The 20,860-nt window shown below is 38.9% G+C and overlaps 1 protein-coding gene across 1 annotated transcript; it reads left to right on the forward strand.

Moving 5' to 3' along the window:
• Nucleotides 1-7,652: 7,652 nt before the first annotated feature.
• On the forward strand, nt 7,653-19,230 carry LOC310912433 (pancreatic lipase-related protein 2-like; the record flags this gene model as incomplete). Its single annotated transcript, XM_083867016.1, has 12 exons — nt 7,653-7,701; nt 8,792-8,946; nt 9,916-10,041; nt 10,922-11,056; nt 11,521-11,629; nt 12,357-12,476; nt 12,566-12,688; nt 14,905-15,020; nt 15,957-16,086; nt 16,702-16,813; nt 18,301-18,465; nt 19,104-19,230. The coding sequence occupies 12 exons, from the start codon at nt 7,653-7,655 to the stop codon at nt 19,228-19,230; spliced, it is 1,467 nt and encodes a 488-aa protein (XP_083723142.1).
• Nucleotides 19,231-20,860: the final 1,630 nt, after the last annotated feature.

A 20,860-nucleotide genomic window follows, 5' to 3' on the forward strand; every position in this document is an offset into this window, starting at 1 on the left:
GTCAAGGCTCCCCTTGCCATTTGACAGCCCAGGTGTTGTTTGACTCTCACCGCTGGTAACTGCCAAGAATTCTAGCTTTGATCATGAGCTGTTTTTCATTAATCTCAACAAAATTAAACTGTAGTCTAGCTGGTAGTAACAGAAAGCAGATGATAGTTGTTCAAAACACTTACATATACTAGTGCATAACTAGTATTGCAAATTCCCAGAGTAATCAGTACTTCCTCCTTTGCACATACCAGCATTCCTAAAATCACTTCATGGTTAGCAACTCCATAGCCCATCACATTGTTGTTATAATGCACTAGGAGGATGATGAAATACCTATTTCTTTTCATAAGATATAAGTGTTGAATAATCCCAAAACAGGCACAGCTCCTTGAAAAATCAAGGCCTGCATGTTGCAATCACCTACAAGTGACGTGTTCACAAACCACCCAACTGGTTTTCAGAAGCAGGAAATCCACACAGAAACCAACCCTAAAGCTTTTCCCTCTCCAGCCATTCACCCTTAGCATTTAGTGCCTGTCCAGTTACAGATCACTGAAATATCACTGAAATCTGACAGCTTTGTCAGACATTTGCATGGACCCAGATTCAGATGTATAAACCTTGAAACAGCTACATAACCCTGAAATCAATACTGCAGTACAGCCTTGTACTCTTGCTTGTTGAAGACAATGACAGTCACTTCAGATTATGGTTCTTCTGAGCTTGTCTCCCAGCTAGCTTGCTCTTCAGATACCATATAAACGAGTTGTTCTTTTGGGTCCAGAGATGTGATCTTGCTTGGAAGAAGGAGCAGACTCACACTTGGTGGTTATTTGGAAGGTGTTTATTCAGAGCAAAAGCCTAGCGTGCCAGAGCGTGAGTGTGAGTGAGGATTTTGGGTCTCCCCTGCCCTTATGAACAGGGGCGTTACTGATGGAAATGAGGGGGAGTGACTTAGGTACAGGGGGCATTGACATTGCCATTTTGGGGCAAAAGGGTATGGGGATACCTGAAGCCTTGGCTGAACCATCTGGCTTTGCCACAGCAATCAAGTACCAGGGTGTGTCCATTGATAAGGTACAATAGAAGGTACAATAGACTGGGAGAGGCTATTGAGGGGGTACAATGGGGAGGGAGAGGCCTATTGAGGAGATAACAACAGGGATTAGGGAAAGGGGGGTGGGGGGGATGAACCATTACAGAAACTCAATAACAAAAATCATACAGAACTTTAGAAAACCTAAAAGGCACATTGCAACATCAGATCACTTAAAAAGAGGCTGGGTTGAACTTATATTATGAAATACTCCAGTTAAACTTATTAAGTCTAATTGGTGTGGTAATGTTGAGTGCTGTGCTGGTTACAACATCCCACTCCCACATTCCTTAGGCTTAAATGACTTCGTGCTTTGCAGCCCTGCCTGATAACTCTCATTTAGGGGAGCACTTTAAAAAGATTTCCCTGTTCCTCATGATTGGTTTTTGGGGGGGGGGGGTTGGGAACTTTTTTTTTTTCTTTTTTTTTAAGCTGTTTTTTAACTTCAAAGCCAAAAGGCTTAAAATCAAAATTATGATGCTCAATTTTTCGGAAGTCATTTTGAACCTGATACTGATTTACCTGGCCTGCAAAATAAGTGGATGTCATCCTGTGGCTTTTTCATTAATTTTTTTACAGAAAGATGCTATGAACTAGATACTTTTCATCAGTCTACATTGTATTAGGTGGCCTCTCTCAAAGGAGTTTTGCAAAAATAGCAGAGGGTGAAGGTAGTACATCATTGACACCAACCTACTGGATTTAATCCCAGTAGTGGCCAACAAGTTCATAAAATTCTGATAGCATTCTCCAAGTACACTAAAAACCCAAGTTGCCTGAAGAAACAACAGTAGTCTAAAGCAAAATAAAGAAGCTCTCCTGTTTACAGTCAGCCTTGTTGCTCTTATCAACAAATAAAAGAGTATTCCCTGTGCAAGCCATGCTTTTGTTCAAGGAGTGGCAAAGCCAGTGAGAGGCACCAAGCAGACTTTGGGAACCATCCATGTGCTGCTTCTCCTTCTGTCAGTGTTTCCAGGAATTCTTCTGAGGAAGAAATCTCTAAATCACAGCTCTAAACTGAAACCTCCTTGCTGGACACGACATGAATGAGGCAGAAACACAAACCTGTGGACACAAGTGGAGAGGATGCCACAAAAAATTACAAAATCTTATGAAAGCATTACAGGTGTTGCCACATCACAAGTAGTTAAGAACATATTTACAGTGGCACAAACATAACAATGACCTGATGGAAACTGGCTGTGTTAGACTGAAGTTAAAGGGAATGTGATGGAACAGAACCAGCACCTGCAAAATGACAATTAAACCCACAAACACCAGGCCCCATATCACATCAAAGGTCTTATATGGAACCATCTGGGGTTTTTTCTTACGTGTTTCCATTTAATTGTGACTAACGGCCTGCATAGATTATTATGATTTCTTATTTTCATTTTTTGCACTGTAATTTACTAATTTGCATCCCAAAAAATTAGATCAATGCACCTAGTGCCCATAAACCTTAAAATACCTTGCTGTGGGAGATTTAAGATTTTCTATTTATATCACATTCTTTAGGTCCCTATTTTGTACTTTTTAATTCAATATTGTCCTCAGAATATGCACTGAGCACTAGAGTATTTTATCATAGAAAATGAAGACCAGCTAATTCACCTAGAATTCTCTTTGATGAAAACTAAGGCATAACTGCAGGAATAAATGTATTTTCTTTATTAAGATACGAACTTCAGATCTTACCCCATGTAAATCAGAAAAAGACTTGGGCTTACATGAAAGTTACAGATAAGTCATGCAACAACAGTTAGTTTAGATGGTATTAAAATACAAAGTAAATGGAACTTAACATTTGGTACTCTTTCTTTAGCTAAGAAGTATTTTATTCTATGAGTCATCCCATTGGGATTGGCATCAATAAAAGTATTAGAAGCTGAATCATAATAAAGGCACAGCAGATATAAAGAATAGCAATCCTTTCAGATACAAATAACAATATCTTTTTCAGCAGCCAAGCAGACTGGGATTAATAGAAAAATACTTGCTGGTATTTAGGATTTTTTTATTCAAATCTGTTACCACTGATATGTTGGAAAAGGTGACCTTTACATTACTATCTATAATATCCACACATTATTCATACGCCCAAAACTGAATTATACACCCTGCAATGTGCATAGACAGGCAGTTCCCTGCCCAGAAAATTTATTCTCTAGATCAAGACTTGACAGCAGTGCAATTAAAATTAAGAGAAAAGGAAAAAAAAGATTGTTTAACCCTGAACAATAACTTGCCTGAATAATCCTTATTAGGCCATTTTTAAATTGTAGGATATTTTATGCACTGTACCTCATCATGTAAGATGATTACAGATGTTGTTAAAGAAGAGAGTTTAGCAGAGAATGCACAAAGCTGTGTTTTAACTGCAGAAAGAACCTTCTTCCACACTTGGCCTCTTCATCCCTCATGAATATCCCTCCATCAACATTCATTGATAAAACTTCAGGACAGAAGGAATTTTCCTTGCTGGTTTTGGAAATGGAGAGCAAAATACTAATGGAATAAGCAATTAATATTAATTGTCCTGCCTGATGGAATAAGCAATCATTTTCCTATGTTGGTGTATAAGAGCAAAACAGAAGTCAGCCAAGGACAGAGATGAAGGCGTGAATGTCATCTATAAAAAGAAGAGGATCATGGAGAAGGCAAACATGAAATGCCTTGTTCATTTCCTTCCACCCTAGTTATAGGGGGCATGAAATGAAGCTGGCACACCTGAAGGAAAGGAAAGGAATGATTCTCCTCACAGTTGAACAATTACTTGATATTGCTTGCTATGGGATGCTGGGTGTGCTGGAGCTGTGCATGAGTTCAGGGACAGCTTGGACAAGCTCATGGATGAGAAATTCTCAGGCATCTCTAAGGGGTGGAGAGTCAGCATTTTGTGCTCACTGCTTCCTACCCAGGTCCCAGATAATCCTGAAGCAGTTAACCCCATTAAAGCGCAAAGATTTCTAGAAGCCAACACGGAAGTGCTGACGTCTGACAATGCTGCTGAGCTGTGAGCTTTCCTGGTATTAGTAAACTAGCATGGAAAACCCATTTCATGCCTGTCAGCTGAGGTAAATCCTCTGAGTAATTTGTTACAAATATGAGGATACCTTGCTCTCCCAGCAACTTTGTCTTAAACACTGGAGGAGAGCTGTGGTGTCTCACTGTTTGCTGAAAGGCAGCAGGAATGTCACTAAATAATCACTTCATGTGTCCTGAGAAAAGCCTGGGTAAGTTAGACTGCATTTGATGCTCAATATTGGCTGGAATTGATCTGTAAACATTGCATAGCACATGTTTACACCTTGGATGTGAGACAGCAATGCCCTCATCTTATCTTAAATCAAAAAGCCTTTAATATTTTGCTGTTTTAATTTTAACTTGGCAAAGTCACTGAATCTCATAGGTGATCTGAAATCTGCACCACCAGATTGCAGTTCAGTCCATGTTGCAGCAGAGGGTTCAGGTGTGGTTTGGGACTATAATACCAGGTTCGAGAAAAGCTTAATATAATGGGTTATTTACATTTCCTGAGCTTCCCTGAGAACACAGGCACCAAAATACACTGCATAGGTAAAATCAATAAATTCAAATTATACAAGAATAATTTATTCAATCAACTAGATTCATTTAAAAGTTCGAGTGTCCTGTTTGTGCAGTACACTTTCCTTCTGAAGTGTGAAGAAATGGTGAGGATAGAACGAAATGAGGGGTTTATATTGGATGAGAGTAATTTTATAGCTAATATATATATAATATATTTTATATATATAACATAATATATTTTATATATAATAGAATTAAATCAGAAGGTAAGATTAGATACTAATTTTCTCTGGGGCACTTAAATTCTAATAAATCAGCCTTTCTTCGTCTATGAATTCTTAATGATATTAAAAAAAAGCATTAAGTACTTTCAAATGTGATGCTTTATCAGAGATCTGTGTATCACACATTACTATTCTGGGTTCTGTTAATTATCACTGAACCCAGTTTTATCCAGGATGACCTAGGATCACTTGGAAGCAGATTTTTTTGTGTGTGTGCATCTTTTAAACATTTCTGCATTTTTTGTTTACTTAACTTCTGTGGGTCACTGGTTAAGTGATCAATTTGCAACTCAACAACAGACTTTAATTATGTGAGCAGAGGATAACTCAATTTTAATGTGACTAGTTCAATACTTTACTGGACTTAGTCTTGAAGAGATGAATAGGAACTCCCTGAACTCCATACGAACCGTGATTCTCAATTTTCTGTTAGGAACACAGAGTTGGAACTTGTATTTGCTTCTACAATATGCAGTTGAAGAAATCAACCTTTCAAGGCTAGCTTTGTAAAAAAAAATGGAAAACCTTGAAAATGCTTTTGTACCTAGCATTTGTAAGAATCACTTTAACCCAGTTCATATCTGTGTGTGCTAGATATGGAATAACTCATCACTCAGTGGGAAGGATTATACCAAAAAGGGAGTCACCCCTTCCTGTACACCCTTGTCTTAGGAGGTGTCAATAGTCACCCTTATACTTAAAGGATTTAACATTAAACTGTAGAGATGCAGGTTTCTCATTTGTGTCTATACAGAATTATAGAATCATTTAGGTTGGAGAAGCCCCGCATACACCTACAGGTACAAAGATTTCTAGGAAAGTCTGATCAGAAATGTGAACATAATAGTATAACAACAATATAGTACTATGTGAAATGACATCATTATCAAAACACTAAAAAATAAAATTACTGCAATTAATACAATTTAATTATGAAGATTTATGGTGATTGAATGTGGTGACAATCTGCCCCAGGAACTATTCTCCTCTCTTTAAAAGTATTTCTGTCACCTTTTCAAAGAAAAGTCAGGTGATTAATCTAGTAGCAAAATTAGAGATAAGAGATCTACAAGAGGAACAAATAACAAGTGACAGACTAAGCCATTTAATTTTTAAATAATTTTTCATACTTCTTTCTGCATTTTCTCAAGTGACAGTTTGAACCTTGCAGACAGATGCTAACTCAAAACACCTTGTTTGTGTCTTCATGTTGCAAGAGTAGACTTAGATATCAAACACAAATTTGAAAGTTTTGCCTAAGACTGTAGATTATTTAAGGCAGGGATCAGTTCCAGGAAGGACAGTTTTGCTATTAAAACTGCGGAGTGAAAGGCAAAGGATGGAGGCTCTGCCACTGCCATTGGTGTGATGTTAAATCACAATCTCAGCTCAGCATCCCACCTGCTGATCCTGAAAGGCCTGTGTTTGTTCAGTGTTTACATTACACTTCCCAGCAACTTTTAGCTTGAAAAATAATAACCAATGGAGAACAATAACAGGCTGTTTGAAACTTTGCATTAAGTGGGTGGAGTCACGCAGCAACTGGTCAGACCTGGTGTTATCTCGGATGAAGGCTGACAGAAGGAGATCTCTTTTGGCATTACCCAACACAACTCCAGATGCAGCTGGAATCTGGGCATTGAGCAGCAGCAGAAGGTGAGCATCCCTATGCCACGTGCCCTTGGAGGGCAGGCACAGAGCTGTCCTGCTTCTCTCCGGGCTCCTCCAAGAGCTTCTGCAAGGTTTGCCACAAGCAGCTGAGAGGCTGACCTCGAGAATTCGCTCTGAGCCTTGACGAGGTAAAATGGGATGCACTGGAGCCAAGAACATCTAAGGAACTGAAATAAGGATCATGATGATGAGGAGCAGGGTATTTGGTGAGGGGCTGGAGGAGAGGAGATGGAAACAGGATGTGCTTGAACCTGCACTTGGTTTCACAGGGGTGAACTCTGCTCTGAACAGTGTATTATGAACTTCAGGGGACTGGGAAGATTGGTCAAGAAGGGGATGCAGGGCTCTACCTGTGCAGCACTCTTTGGATGATCTGGGCATGACACTGGGTTTTTTAAGAATTATCTATTTTCCTTTGAAGATAAGTTCTTCATGGCAGTAGTGGGATGGCACTTAAAAGACTTTCCCTGCTTCACCTTGGAGTAAATGATGGGTTCCATTTACCCCTTACCTATCAGCTGGTGATTAAGTGATCAGGCAGATGAGGGCTGATAAGCATGCATGGCTGATAACAATGATCAAAAAGACTTTTCAAAACCATCTGTATGATTTATAATTACAAATTAAGTTTGTTCTTGTTTGGGTTTTTTTAATGCAATCATTGATGGCAGTTCTGTGAGTAACCTTTGTACGAAATCATAGGATAAACTTTGGTCTATAGTATGTTGTTGCAAATCCTGTAAGAATTTAATTGACAGGCCCATAAAATGCAGCTCTACAGAGAAAAAAGTTTCTGTTTGTCAAGGACAGAAAGATGATATTTAAGGATTCCTAAAGGATACCCTGATTGTGCAAAATCTCCATGGCAAGCAGAAATAATCCCCAAATTATCTTCTCGAAACCTTACTATTTTTGAGGAAGAGGGTTTTCTTTAGCTCTAACTCAGTAAGTGACTGAAGTACTGAGTTTTGAGGGGTTTTAATGGGTTAAGGGAACCCTTAGGTGAATTCCAGAGTCTAATTTCAACTATGTTTGAATTGTGTTCCTGTTCACTTCAGATGCTTGCAGTATGGATCACTACTCTTTTTCTTCTCAATGCAGCCAGAGGTGAGACAAATAATGAATAAAGTCTACAAAGGGTAAAAATGATGTGCAGCTTACACCAGGATATCTATATTCTAGAAAAAGCCTGTTCATTGGAATGGATTTAACATAATTCTTCATTAGGACCACTGAGTCATGTCATGTCATTCCCACATTTAACTCATTACTTTTTAATTAAAGTTTTTTTTTTGCAAGTAGCAAACGGAATGGGAATCAGAAAGATATTTTTACATCTAAATTGATACTGAAATTCTTCCAGAACGTTTTCCCCCTACCCGCCTTCAACACACTCATGGTAGCTGCAACCCTGGTAAAGAGAGCCTAGGCACCCACACTCTTCACAGTGCTATGCCGAGAACAAGAAAACAGTCTTGGTCCAAAATACCTCTTTAATGACAGGAAAGAATAGACTTTTTAATAGCAACAAAAATTACTTGGGATTTCACAACTGTTGTGCTATAACAGTGTGGAAGGATGACAATTAATAGCAACGCCCGCGTGTCATGTTGGCACCATTACTGTAGGCACAATGGAAATTGTGGAACCAGTCCTTCAGGCACAGGCCACGCTTCCTGAGGCTGTGCTTTGCTCTAAGCTTTCACCCAAATTCCACTTTATTGCTTCCAATAAAGTCTTGTGGTGATAAAAAAATAAGAGAGGTGTTTAATGTTTAATTGTGGAGCAACCAGAAGTATCTATTTTAATGTTTTGGTTTCTTTTAGCTCCTTCACAAACCGTTGCACAAGAAATAACAATTTAGATAATCCCTGGATTTTAGGACTGATTTAAAGGACTATGTGCTGACTGCAAAAGCTGGTTTCTTCCCTGGATCAAAATTTTATTGTCTTTTTCCAAGGGCTATGTTAACAATATGTTGGACTAAACACCTCCCGAGTTCACCAGGCTGAGCTCCAGGCTCTGTCTGCAGCAGGAAGCATTCCTGAAATTGAAGTCCCTGCTACAAGCACCCAAGCACCACTGAGCCCCTTAATGAAAAATGCTCAAAATGCCATCCTAATCCAAATCAGGCTTCTTTGGCTTTCCTGGTGTAAACCTTCTCCTACATTAATTTTGGTTTTTTTGTGTACCCCAGGAAGGGAAGTTTGTTACGAAAGGCTTGGATGCTTTTCAGACAGCCCCCCATGGGCTGGGATTCCAGGGAGACAACTGGCAGGCTTGCCCAACTCTCCAGATGCTGTGAACACAAATTTCCTTCTTTACACCAGAGATAACAGAGTGAAACACCAAGTAAGAAGATGCTTTGTTTTTAAATACTTACAGTATTTACAATACATTCAATAAATTGTAGAGACAATTTTTTTTCTGACATATTTTTGCTCATAAGACTCCCAGGAGAACCTCCAATTCTATGTTAGACACCTGATAATTTTCTTACATTTTTTTCCTTTTTTTCCTCATTTCAACTCTCTGAGGAGCCAGGTATATTTACAACACATTAATCACAGCCCTCTAACACAAGTTGTTACAGGTAAAAGGCTCCAGAATTAAGGGGTTTTATATAAATGACAGTCACAATCAGCAGAGGTGTTTATTAAGTCACTTCAGAACAAGTCCAACTCCTCCAGCTGAGAGGGCCTATGAGGTTTTAACAAATCAGTCTTTCACTGAAGGTGAGATGTCTGCTAAGTAGTGCATGACATCCCCCTTTTAAGTCAACAAAACCATAACAAAAATATGTAAGAGCTAGTACTCAGAATTTCATAAAAAGAAAATAATATCTTCTTTCTCAACTCACACCAAAATACCTACAGTCTCTGAATTTGTAAGCCTGGTGAGCTTTCCCATAAAATATAAATGAAAAAATGAAAGTCTTATCTTCAAAGGGAAAAAGAAAGAAAAAATAGGTATAGTTCAAAGTCAACCACATAATACCTTTCAGAAGATGCTATCTTTACATTTCTATGGCCAAGTTTGATAAAATCTTGTGCTTCCATGGCATGTTGTACCAGCATATTACAAAGCATTGTGCAAAAGATACCAGTATCATTAGTTCAATTAACCAGAGGAAGTAAAGCATTTGTTGAAATGATTAATTGATTTCCCCTGAAAAGGCAGTTTAGGAATGAGAAATAAGACCCATCTCTTCCAGGTCTAGAACTATGCCTTAACCATTGGAGTACTCTGGCCTTTATCAAAATGTACAGATGGAACAGTCACATCCTTGTCTTTGCTGGTTGTTTGACTTTCTTGGCACAGGAAATTTCAGCTACAAATCCTTCAACTATAAAAGCTTCGAATTTCCGAGCCCACAGGAAGACTCGTTTCATTATACACGGCCACCTTGCCGGAGCAGATCTGCCCTGGATAACAAGCATATGCAGGGTAGGTACAACTATTGTTTGACAGTCATTGTGCTTGTAATTGAAAGTCTAAATATCCACATCTGGATTAAAATTCCCATGTAAAGTTTACACCTCTGTTCTCTTGTTAGTTCAGGGGATATATAAGGAACACAAAAGTCAGGATGAAGCTCAGTTCCACATGGCCACTGTCTTGTTCCTAGCTATGAGCACAATGCACTTCAGCCTTCTGCTGAATGCCCTTTTGCTGCATTTACCTCCACAGGGAAAGCTATAATAAATCGATTTTTCAATTCCTTGCCAATAATAAAGGGGGAAAAATAGTGAGTTTTCTCACCTCAGAAAAAGGTCACAATAAACGTGTCAGTTTGACTGACACAATTGATCTAATAAAACCAAAAGGCTTTTTTCAGCACATTGGTTTCATTCTACTCTGGCACATTTCAAAAATGAAATTGTTTCAGAATAAAAAAACAAAATCAGAAAGTTCTGTTGGCAGAAGCGTCTAAATATAATATTTTGGTTATAATGTATGAACTTCAGGGCTGAACAATTCAAGCACATATTTGAGAATTTTTTAGATGATCAAAGAATAAAAAAATTGAAGAATAAATCCTGGACCTATTTTGGTAATAGGGGTACTGTCATTAAGAAAAGTTGGTACCTTAGAGCCAACCAAGGCACCTGGAATGGAGAAAAGAGCTGAAGGAAACTTGTGAGTGCCCTCTAATCACTGGCTCCACTCTGCCTCCTAGTGTTGATCTTCAGCATCAAAAGGAATTACTAAAGATACGTCGTCACCAGTCACACAAACAAAACAAAATATAATTTACATATGGCCTGCCACAATTCTAATTGATGCCTGTTTCCTCCTTCTCTGCTGTTTTCCTGGTCTCCACCAGTTCATGTTCCACTCTGAAGACGTGAACTGCATTTTGACAGACTGGAGGGGCGGCTCCAGTGGTCTGTACACGGACGCCGTCAACAACGTCCGCGTTGTGGGGGCTGAGCTGGAGTACCTGGTGAACTTCCTCGAGGTAAAGGAAATGTCCCTGGAATGTGCACAGTCCACTTCGTGAAGGCCGTGCTCAGACTAGCACTTTTAGATCTGATTCAATAGAGCCAGGAAGAGCAAGGAGTACCCAGTAAAGGAGGTCCAAAGGGCTCTAATCCCACACAAATGAAAATACATACTTTAGGTTTTAAAAAACTAACTAATGACTTTTCAGCAGCTCAAAAGATTTGAAAAGCTAAAATGAAAAGTTAAATCCCCCTAGATTTAGTGTATTGGGATAAGATGGTAAATAGCCATGAACACCTAAAAAAGAAGAGGGGTGAGATGAATGGGGAATTGCTTCTCTTTAGGTTGAGATCCCATCACCCAGAACTGTAACTTTCCACCAGGATACTTGTCTCCATTTCTCCATGCGCTGGCACTGCACGGGGACATGCTGCATGTATACCCACACTGTTTTTTTCTCCTTTCCATAAACCTTCACAGAAAGAGTATGGCTACTCTCCTGCCAACATCCATTTCATTGGCCATAGCCTTGGAGCACATGTTGCAGGGGAGGCAGGGAGGAGGAAACCTGGCATTGGAAGAATAACAGGTACTTCAGCTATTCCAGCTGGTAAAACTTTATATATTTCCACTCAAGAGAACTGAAAAATCACTGCTGCTTCATAAATGTACAGTACAGAATGCAGTGTGCTGGTTTGTCATAAATAACAAATTTATGTGTTATTTGTGTGCAGCTAGCATGGTGGCACACAAGTTGTGACACAGTCACACCTTGCTTTCTTTTAAAAACTCACTGTTTTCTGCTTTTCTCTGCACAGACATTGCTTTGTGTAAGCCATGCACACAACAAGCAGTTCAGGGAAACCAAGATCAGAGCTGTGTTTCTTTATCTCCAAAGAGACCTCACTGACACTGAAGTGAAGGGATACCATTTTCAACCAAGATATTCTGGAAATAAAAATAGACTTTTTGACAAATAAAAATTTGTAAATAAATCTACATGCTCAGAGTAACATATGAAGATTTCATATTTTTCAATAAAATGACAAAAAACTCCAATAAATCAAACCTCTTCTATCATGGTTCCCAAAAGTAAGCCAAGCAGCCATCAGCATTTTGCTGTGCTGTAATGCCTTCACTCAGCTTTCTATTAATACCCTGCATACTTTTCCTAGCTGTGGACCATAAAAGGGATTTTTATATATGGAGCAAAAGAGAAATGTAATCACATATATAGCATACATAACCTGTATGTGATGATATACATATCATTTACTCAATCATTTACTCAATCATATGTATCTCCATTCATTTAGGTTTGGATCCAGCTGGGCCCCTTTTCCAGTACACTCCCGCAATGGTTAGGCTGGATCCTTCAGATGCAAAATTTGTTGATATAATTCATACTCATGCTGGTCATCTTTTCTTTGACTTTGGTAAGTTTTCATTTAAAGGCTGCCATTGACACAGAGGTTGGCTGCAGAACAGCTGAGAGTGATCTGCCAGGATGCATTGTGCATTTCAGCTCCAGGGATTCTTCAGACTTGTGGCCACCTGGATTTTTACCCAAATGGTGGGAAGAAAATGCCAGGATGCAACCAGCTTCGTGTACCTCCTGCAACCCGGGATATCAATGACCTGATGAGAGGTAAATATATTTTAAAGAATCAATACCTCATTATAAGTTACAGATAGAAACAAAGGCTAGGATAAGGTAAGACTGTTATATAGCTCAGATTTGGAAGAGGGAGACAGTGTTCAAAATTGGAACATTAAAAGCTGCCTCTGATACACCCTCCAATTTTCTTTTGTACTAACCAAGGCAAATTCTAGATGAAAACTTCAGTTAAAGCATGCAGAATTGTGCATCACAAGCTTTCTAAGAGCCTCCCACTGTGCTGACAGGCTGACGTCAGTGGGAATTCCTCACATAAAGGACTGGTAAAATTTCATTCATGGATAATCCAGAAATGAATATGTTAAAATCTGAGCTCTCCTTCTCCATAGGGAGATATCACTCCCAATATTACTGGGATTCATCCATGCCATCAAGCTTTAGTCTCTTCAAAGGAAACAGCTCAAGGTTAGAAATACAAAAGTTGATTAAATGACTGCTCCATTAGTAGTTCTTCAAAGAAAGCTGGGCAGCTAATCAGAATTACCCTGGGATCCAATACAATAGATCCACAAAATCCTGTCTTCTGATCCTAACCTACAGAAATGAGAACATCTGTTATTCACAGCTAAATGTTTTGAAATCCCTACCACTAGTTAAATAATTTGCTTTCAAAAATGTTCTGCCTTGGAACTGGTCAAGAACTTAGTAACAAAGAGAACTGAAAGCTGGCTGTGCTCAAAGTCACTTGGAACAAAAACACTTTCCAACTGGAATGCATAAAAATGTCTGCATTTAAATCACAAAATTAAATATTTTCCAGAGACATTTCATAAGGCTCTTTGCAATGTTTTGTCATGAAGGAGAAACTCAGCTCTATTGAACACGAGCAGATGGAGTTGGTTGTTTATGCAGCTCCTAAAAATAAAGACATCCTTAACTCCCTCCTCTTGGTTAAACCTTACTTTGTTTGGTAACCTCTCTTTTGTTTGCTAATGTTTACATTTAGGTAGTGTTTTTATGCATGAAGTGCTTCAGAAATAATATTTAGTGACTTTTTCCCTACAGCTTTTGATGCAGTAGAAAGGCTATAGGTGTTAAGTGAATTTGCCACTAACATAAATTGAGCCAGCTGTAAGAGCTGAGGGTTTAGAAGCACAAACCCTTCTGAATTAAAGAAGGAGCTACAAACAAAACAGGAAGCTTTGATGATGCAGATTATTTTCAAGAAAAACAGACAACAAGTACTTTTCAGAGAGATTTTAGTGTGGTGTTTCTTTTCTTTCCTTATGGAAAGAACAATGTGTCAACTGGTCAACACCAACTGGTCTATCTTTAGGATGCATAAATATTACCATTAGGGGAGATTTTGATTTCACTACAAACTGTGCTAGCTTGCAACTACTTCAGTGCCTCCCAGACTTCCCCCTGTGGTTTGGTGAGCCCCCACCACAGGCTGAAGCAGAACAGAGCCCATTTTTATAATAACAACCTAACTTTAGTATATTGTGTTTTGATATAGGAGAGACCTCAGAATCAAGGAAGACAACATTTGGTATAATAGATGTGTAAATATAACCCAAATAGCACTTTCTTCTTTCCTTACTGGCTGCTTATAAATTTCAGTCTGATGGGAAAAAAGTACTCGTTTCTGACAAAATCAAGGACCCACTGCCAAATATCCTGCTTTTCAGAGGATTCTACACAATTGCTATCAAATGACTGCAGATTTTCTCGCTCTTAAAAACACCGAAAGCCACTGAATTTAAAATAATTGCTAAAATTACCTTTAATTCTAGAAATTAGATGAAACTGTGATTTTACAGAATACTGTGTTGGGATAACTGTAAGAAAAGGAAAACTACTTAATTATAACTACTGTATGCTTTACAAAAACTGTAGCTACAAATATTCCAGTCTTTGAAATATCAATGGGGAATACTCCCAAATGCTTCTCATTTCACCTTGGTGCATCTCCACCTCTGTTAAAAACTACCTTTTTCCAACAGAAAAAAATATATGTAGGCATAAGTAGGCTATCTTACTACAAAACCAAATAATTCACACTTTAAATGTCTTTTAATCATTGCTATTTCTTTTAGCTGAGACATCACTATATGTGCAAGTGCTTTTGAGGAAAAGAGACCCCAAAATATTTCTTTGGCATGGACTCTATGTTAATGTATTGCTTTAATCACTTTTCACCTGTTGGGTTTTTTGTTGTTGTTGTGGGATTTTTTTTCCCACAGCATACAGATCTTTTGGCTGTGGACATAAAAGAAGTCTCAGGTATTATGCTGAGAGCATCATCACTCCCAATGGGTTTGTTGGGTATCGGTGTGACACGTACCGAGAGTTTGTGTTGGTAAGTACCAGGTCTGGATTTATCTGAGGACCTACAGCCCTGCCCTTCTTCTTTTAATAATTTCTGGGATAACTTCTACACTTGGGATCATGGGATATGGGCACAGGGGACATTCAGAACTACATTCAGATCACCTTCATTCTGACCATACCCAAACCCAAGCAATTTCACAACAGAAAAGTGATGATGATCATTTAGCCTTTTTTTCATCAAATGCACAAATAGCCAAGGGTCTACAAATACCAGTTTGAACAGAACCTCCCACATATCAAAACTGAACTGCCTAAATAAAGCAATGCTATTTTTTCTGACTGCAATTAGTCTGCTTTCATACTTATCTTTTTTAACCTTTTTTTAATGGATGTCAAGGTCTTGATCTGATTGTCTGATCTATACAGGTAGATTAAATTCATTAAGACTCCGAATGGGAATAGATAAAGAGCTGACAGAACAAATCCCAAATCATAAGCCCAACCTTTAGTATTCCTAAACATATCTTTACCATATGAGTGAGATATCCAGCCAGACCCCCTTGGAAATGTGGTTATCCGTCCTATAAACAGCAGAAAACCTTCCAGTGGACCCTATGAAAGATGAATATATTACCTGGATTTTACAGGTAGCAAGACACAGCATTCATTATGGTATTTACTTATGGTCTCTGCAAGACCACAAGGAATTAGGCCAGATTTCCAACCTGTTTCCCTCTGATTTTCAGCAAGGTGAAATAAGCTGACTGACCACCTCAACTTCTTTTTCAACCACAATGATAAATACTGAAGATATGATCTGAACTGAGAAGCAAGAACTTAAAAAAAACCCCAACCAACCAAATGAAAACCTGGGAAAAAGCTGAAATACCCTAATTTCTTAAAATTTGAAAAATGAGATTAAAATAGATGATGTCTTATAAAACACATTTTTATCTTCACCCAGGGAGACTGCTTTCCATGTCCAGAGGAAGGATGCCCACTGATGGGTCATTATGCTGATAAATTTTTACATAAAACTGAAAAAGAACAGCAAAAGGTTTATTTAAACACAGGGCCCTCCCCTCCATATGCTCGTAAGTGCTCATTTTGTGGTTTATTCTAAAATGGCAAGGAATTAGTGTGAAAAAGGACCTTACACTTCTGCAGAGCTGTTGCAGTTAATGAGTTGCTCTCCATAAAACATCTAAAAATTTTAGGTGTTAGGAACATGCAGTACCAGCATTATTTGGGAAAGCTGACATAATTGTAAAAACAGAACAAATGATGCTCACGTTTGAGTTAGACTTGGTTATTACATGACAGCTTTAAAAATTCTGTAAAGCTGAAATTGGGAGGATTTTATGCTGTAAGTGCATAATTTCAAATTTTAAAATGTTGCATTGCTTTTATTGGCAAAAAATTATAAACTTGGGAACGTTTCGGGATATTTTTGCCAAGCTCATCAAGTCAAAATGGCAGGGAGCAATAAGAAATACAATTTTAGTTGTAATTAATGTAGGAACAGCCACAGGACTGGGAAATAGGAAAAATTAATAAACGAACTGCAATTTATCATGGGTGGTTTTTGTTTATAAGTGCATTTGTGCAATCCTGTTCCTTCTCTTAGAGGCACTGAAACATGTAAGAAATTTAACCCTTAGGAAAAAAATCTCCTTATAACTGTAATCCATTTGATTTTGCTTCCCAAGGCTGGCGAAAAGAGATACACGTCAAAGTATGTGCAACAGAAACCATGAAGGGAAATATAGATATAGCCTTGACTGGAACTAATGGGTTCAGAAAAAAATACACCATTGACAAGTAAGTTTAATGTGGCTGTTGAAAAAGTGGCTCTATCACTGTTATCACATGGAATGTATACACAGCTACTTTTACGTGAGTCACCTTGCTCTGTGTGGTCTGTGATTTACACTGGCAATGAAAGTAGCTGAGAAGTGATTGAAGTTCCCTGTGCTGCAGATTGTGGCAAAAATCTGTTTGCTGGTCTGTAGGAATGCACCCCACACCCAAGCAGGTGTCTCCATACAGGAAGGGTTTCAGATTCACCCCAAAACCTTTTAAGGGAAGAACACTAGAATTTGCTTTGCTCTCTTGACAGTAATTGCCTCAGTTCCAAGACAAAAAACACTGATAGGTCTATTTACCTATTCCTCAAAAAACTAGCTGTTCTCTACTGGACTGTTTGCAAAAAACCCACCTAAATAATCCAATACTTTAAGGGAGAACACGAGGCTTCTCAGTGCATTTTCAAAGTGTTGTAGCAGATGTGTGCAACTGTCCCTACACTGTGTTTGGCTTTGTTCTTTGTTTTTTTGTATTATTTTCTTCTTTTATTAAAATCTTTTTGCTTTTTCAAGACATACTCAACCATGCCATCTCACTATTAATTTAAGCCATTTTCTTTAAGCCATTGTGAGGTGTTGGACACCCTCGGAGGTATTGAGAAATTCAATACTGGTCCCTCTTCCTCTGTATTTTCCTTTGTTTTCTGAGGCTGCTGTTAGCATAGCAAAGTGGGCAAGAGCTCTGGGGCTGCTGGTGGACTCAAACATGCTTTGGTGATTTATGAGAAGACAAAGAGCTCAGTGATGTACAGTCATCTAATTATCCTCTCCTCTGGGGAATATGTGAATAAGAAAGTTGCAGTTTGCCTATGAACTGTGGTGGAATATGGGGTTCCTGTCCACTTACCCTGGCCTTTTCTAGTAAATGTGAATTTAAATCTCAATAAACTGATGCTGGTCAGCAACCCAGCTTCAATCTTACAAAACCAACCTCCTCTGTGTTTGAACATAGCCCCATTACTCGTCTGTACCAGGAGTGCCTTTGGTTATAAATACACCCCTGCAGCCATAAGCCCACAGATAATTTCAGTGTTAATGGCACATTGCAATGTGTGTTCTGTTAGAGTGAATAGTGATAGTCCAGAAGGCACAAATGTAAACTATAATTTTCAATTTCCTTCATGGTTGAGAGCAACCAGAAACACTGAGAGAACTTTTTGTCTTGGATTTATTTGAAGGTAGACCTTATTTTTCAAAAGTAATGCATAGAATAAGTCATGGCAATACTGACAAAGGCTGTGCTAACTGATGTGTGTTTTCATCCTGAAAGGCACAGGAATTTCAGCAAATTGATTTAAAAAGTTCATAAAATTCTAAGAGTAGTGTTCAAAGCCCCAACTCTCATGGTACCCCACAGCACATCTCCCTTACTGCCTATAGTTTTCTTTTCCCTCTCATTTCTGTGGAACTCCAAGCATCACTTCCATGCTTTTCTTTTGGCAGAGGAACTTTCCAAACAGGCAACACATACTTGAACTACATTGATACAGAAATTTCTGGGAACATTTCAAAAGTTGAGTTTCTCTGGAAAAAGCATCGAGGTCATGTAGACAGAGGCTGCATGGGAGCTGAAGAAGTCAGAATAATATCTGGGGAAAATGGAAATACGTAAGTACATAATCTAATGATGTAAAGGTAGAAATTTTTCTTATAAATTTCAGTTTCATGTGCCCAGCTCTCCATGAGAGCACTCTTCATGTGCCACAGCACACAGGAGCAGCTCTGCAGAGTTCAACACTGTACCCACCTGGGCAGGGCACTTCATGCTGACTCCAACCCGAGCCGATGGGCCTGGCAGCCACTGGCATCTGCAGGACATTAGATACACTATTGGAACATACCTCTTGTTTACTTTTAGCCAAAATTAATGCAGTTTGGGTGCCCACCCCACTCCATCATGTAAACAAAAGTGTGGTAAATGGGGAAAATGGAGGGAGCAATTCCCTTCAAAAGCACACTCCTGTCCCAAATGAAAATGCTAAGGGAGCCTGATCAAAAAGGCAAACACATCCTAAAAGTTAATAATCAGTCATGAACTAGTAAGTCTTACAAAGAAAAAATTAATAACACACACTCTGCGTTCTCAGTCTGTTGGAACTTATGCTTTGACCTAACATGAAATAAAAACAGGGTTTATATTAATTATGTTGGCTAGCATATGAAAATGTCCCACTTTACAGACAAATATTTCCTTAACCTCTTCCCCCCTTCCCAGGTCTGTGTTCTGTGGGTGTGGAACTGTGCAGCCCAGCAGGTGGCAAGCCCTGGCTCTCTGCTGAGTGCCAGGAATGCCTGGAACACTGTGGCAACCCTCACCAGCTGGAAGAGGACGCTGTAGTCAGCAGCAAAGGATTAACAAGGCTCCCTCAATAGACTTTGAGAAATTTGCCCAGCCCCATATAAAACCTCAATTTCCAAGTTAATGCTGTCACCTTTTCTCCATGCGGGGCAGCTACACTCCAGTGAACTATGGTTATGATGATGGAAAACACATATGCTACTAATTACCAGCTGGCACTCTTTCCTATACCTGGAACAGGCATCTTCTTTATCAAAACTGTATTGTACTACTGAGGAACTTGAATTTTCTGGCAGCCTTCAATAAGAAACTATTTTCTCTTTGCCAGTGAAACTGAATTTTCCACCTCTACTTTGCCTTTGTGACAATGCTGAAGTCAGACTTGAGCTACATCATTTGGATTAGCATGGCCACTCCAAATTCGTCAGCATTTTGATTGTACTGGTTAGCAAAACCAGACCACTAAGAGTTATCACCATCAGCCAAAATAAGCTAAGGTTCCTTTGTTTCAACACAAGCTACCCACAAAAATTCTTCCATTTTTTAAATACCAGCTGTTGTCTAAGGCATGCAAAAGGTGCCCACAAAAATTCTTCCATTTTTTAAATACCAGCTGTTGTCTAAGGCATGCAAAAGGTACCCACAAAAATTCTTCCATTTTTTAATTACCAGCTGTTGTCTAAGGTATGCCACTGATTTTTGCATCTGATGTGACGTTTATCATTTGGGTGCAGAAATTAAGTGTATCAATCACATTGGGCAATTCTGTTGTGCCCCATCCTGACAACCAGTTATTCCAGAATGTTCCAGTGAGGTTCACCAAAAGGTGTTGTTGTGTTACACAAGGCTGAATGTGGCTGATGAACAGGGGTATTTCAAATCATGCAGCAATACTTTTGAGAAGTCAGAACCCTGTCACATCCTGTGAAGTTTGCTGAAGAAGCTTGCTTGGGATATTTGATAAATCAGGTGTCTGCCTTCTCAGAGTCACTCTTCAGTACCCTTCATTTATCATCTCCAGGGTGAGACCAGGAAACATCTTGAGCAGGAAATTCATGGTTCTTTACCCCTTAAAAAAACGTCTTGGCAAGATGCCCTTCTTGGGCAAGGAGGGGCTCCCCTCTCCTGTGCTCCCCTGGAGATATAAAAAAACCCCCAGGTACTTCTACATGGTTTGGAAATATCTGTAACTGGTGATTACAACATCTTCAACATCCTCCATAAACTATGCATGGCTCTCTGCCCCAGAGCTGCACAAATTAAGGAGACACTACTATTTTGCCTTTTATACAGTCAGGAACTGAAGCAAAATAAATGTAAATTTTTTTTCTCAGGATCACAAAAACCTGTGCAGCAAGGGCAGGAACTGGGTTTTATGGCATGAACAGGAGTGTGATTAGTGCCATGTAAAGCATCGCTCCTCACAGGAAGGAAACAAAGTCCTATTGGAAGCAAGAGTTCTTTAAAGCCCATCCTCTCCTGCCTCCATACTTGACTGTGCCCCTTTTGCAATTCTAAAAACTAATTTGAAGTTTTTATGAATAATAAATCATGTTCTTTAAAAAATACAAGTTTCATTTTGTTTATTTTTAAGCTATAGATTTCTACAGCATTCAGACAGAACGTCACAGTTCATTTAGGCTCCTGACTGGTGCTACGACTGTGGTACAGCTGATTAGACCACTTAAAAATATGCATTTTCTC

The sequence above is a fragment of the Zosterops lateralis genome (genome assembly GCF_965231275.1).
Source record: "Zosterops lateralis genome assembly, chromosome: 8".
NCBI classification, from domain to species: Eukaryota; Metazoa; Chordata; class Aves; order Passeriformes; family Zosteropidae; genus Zosterops; species Zosterops lateralis.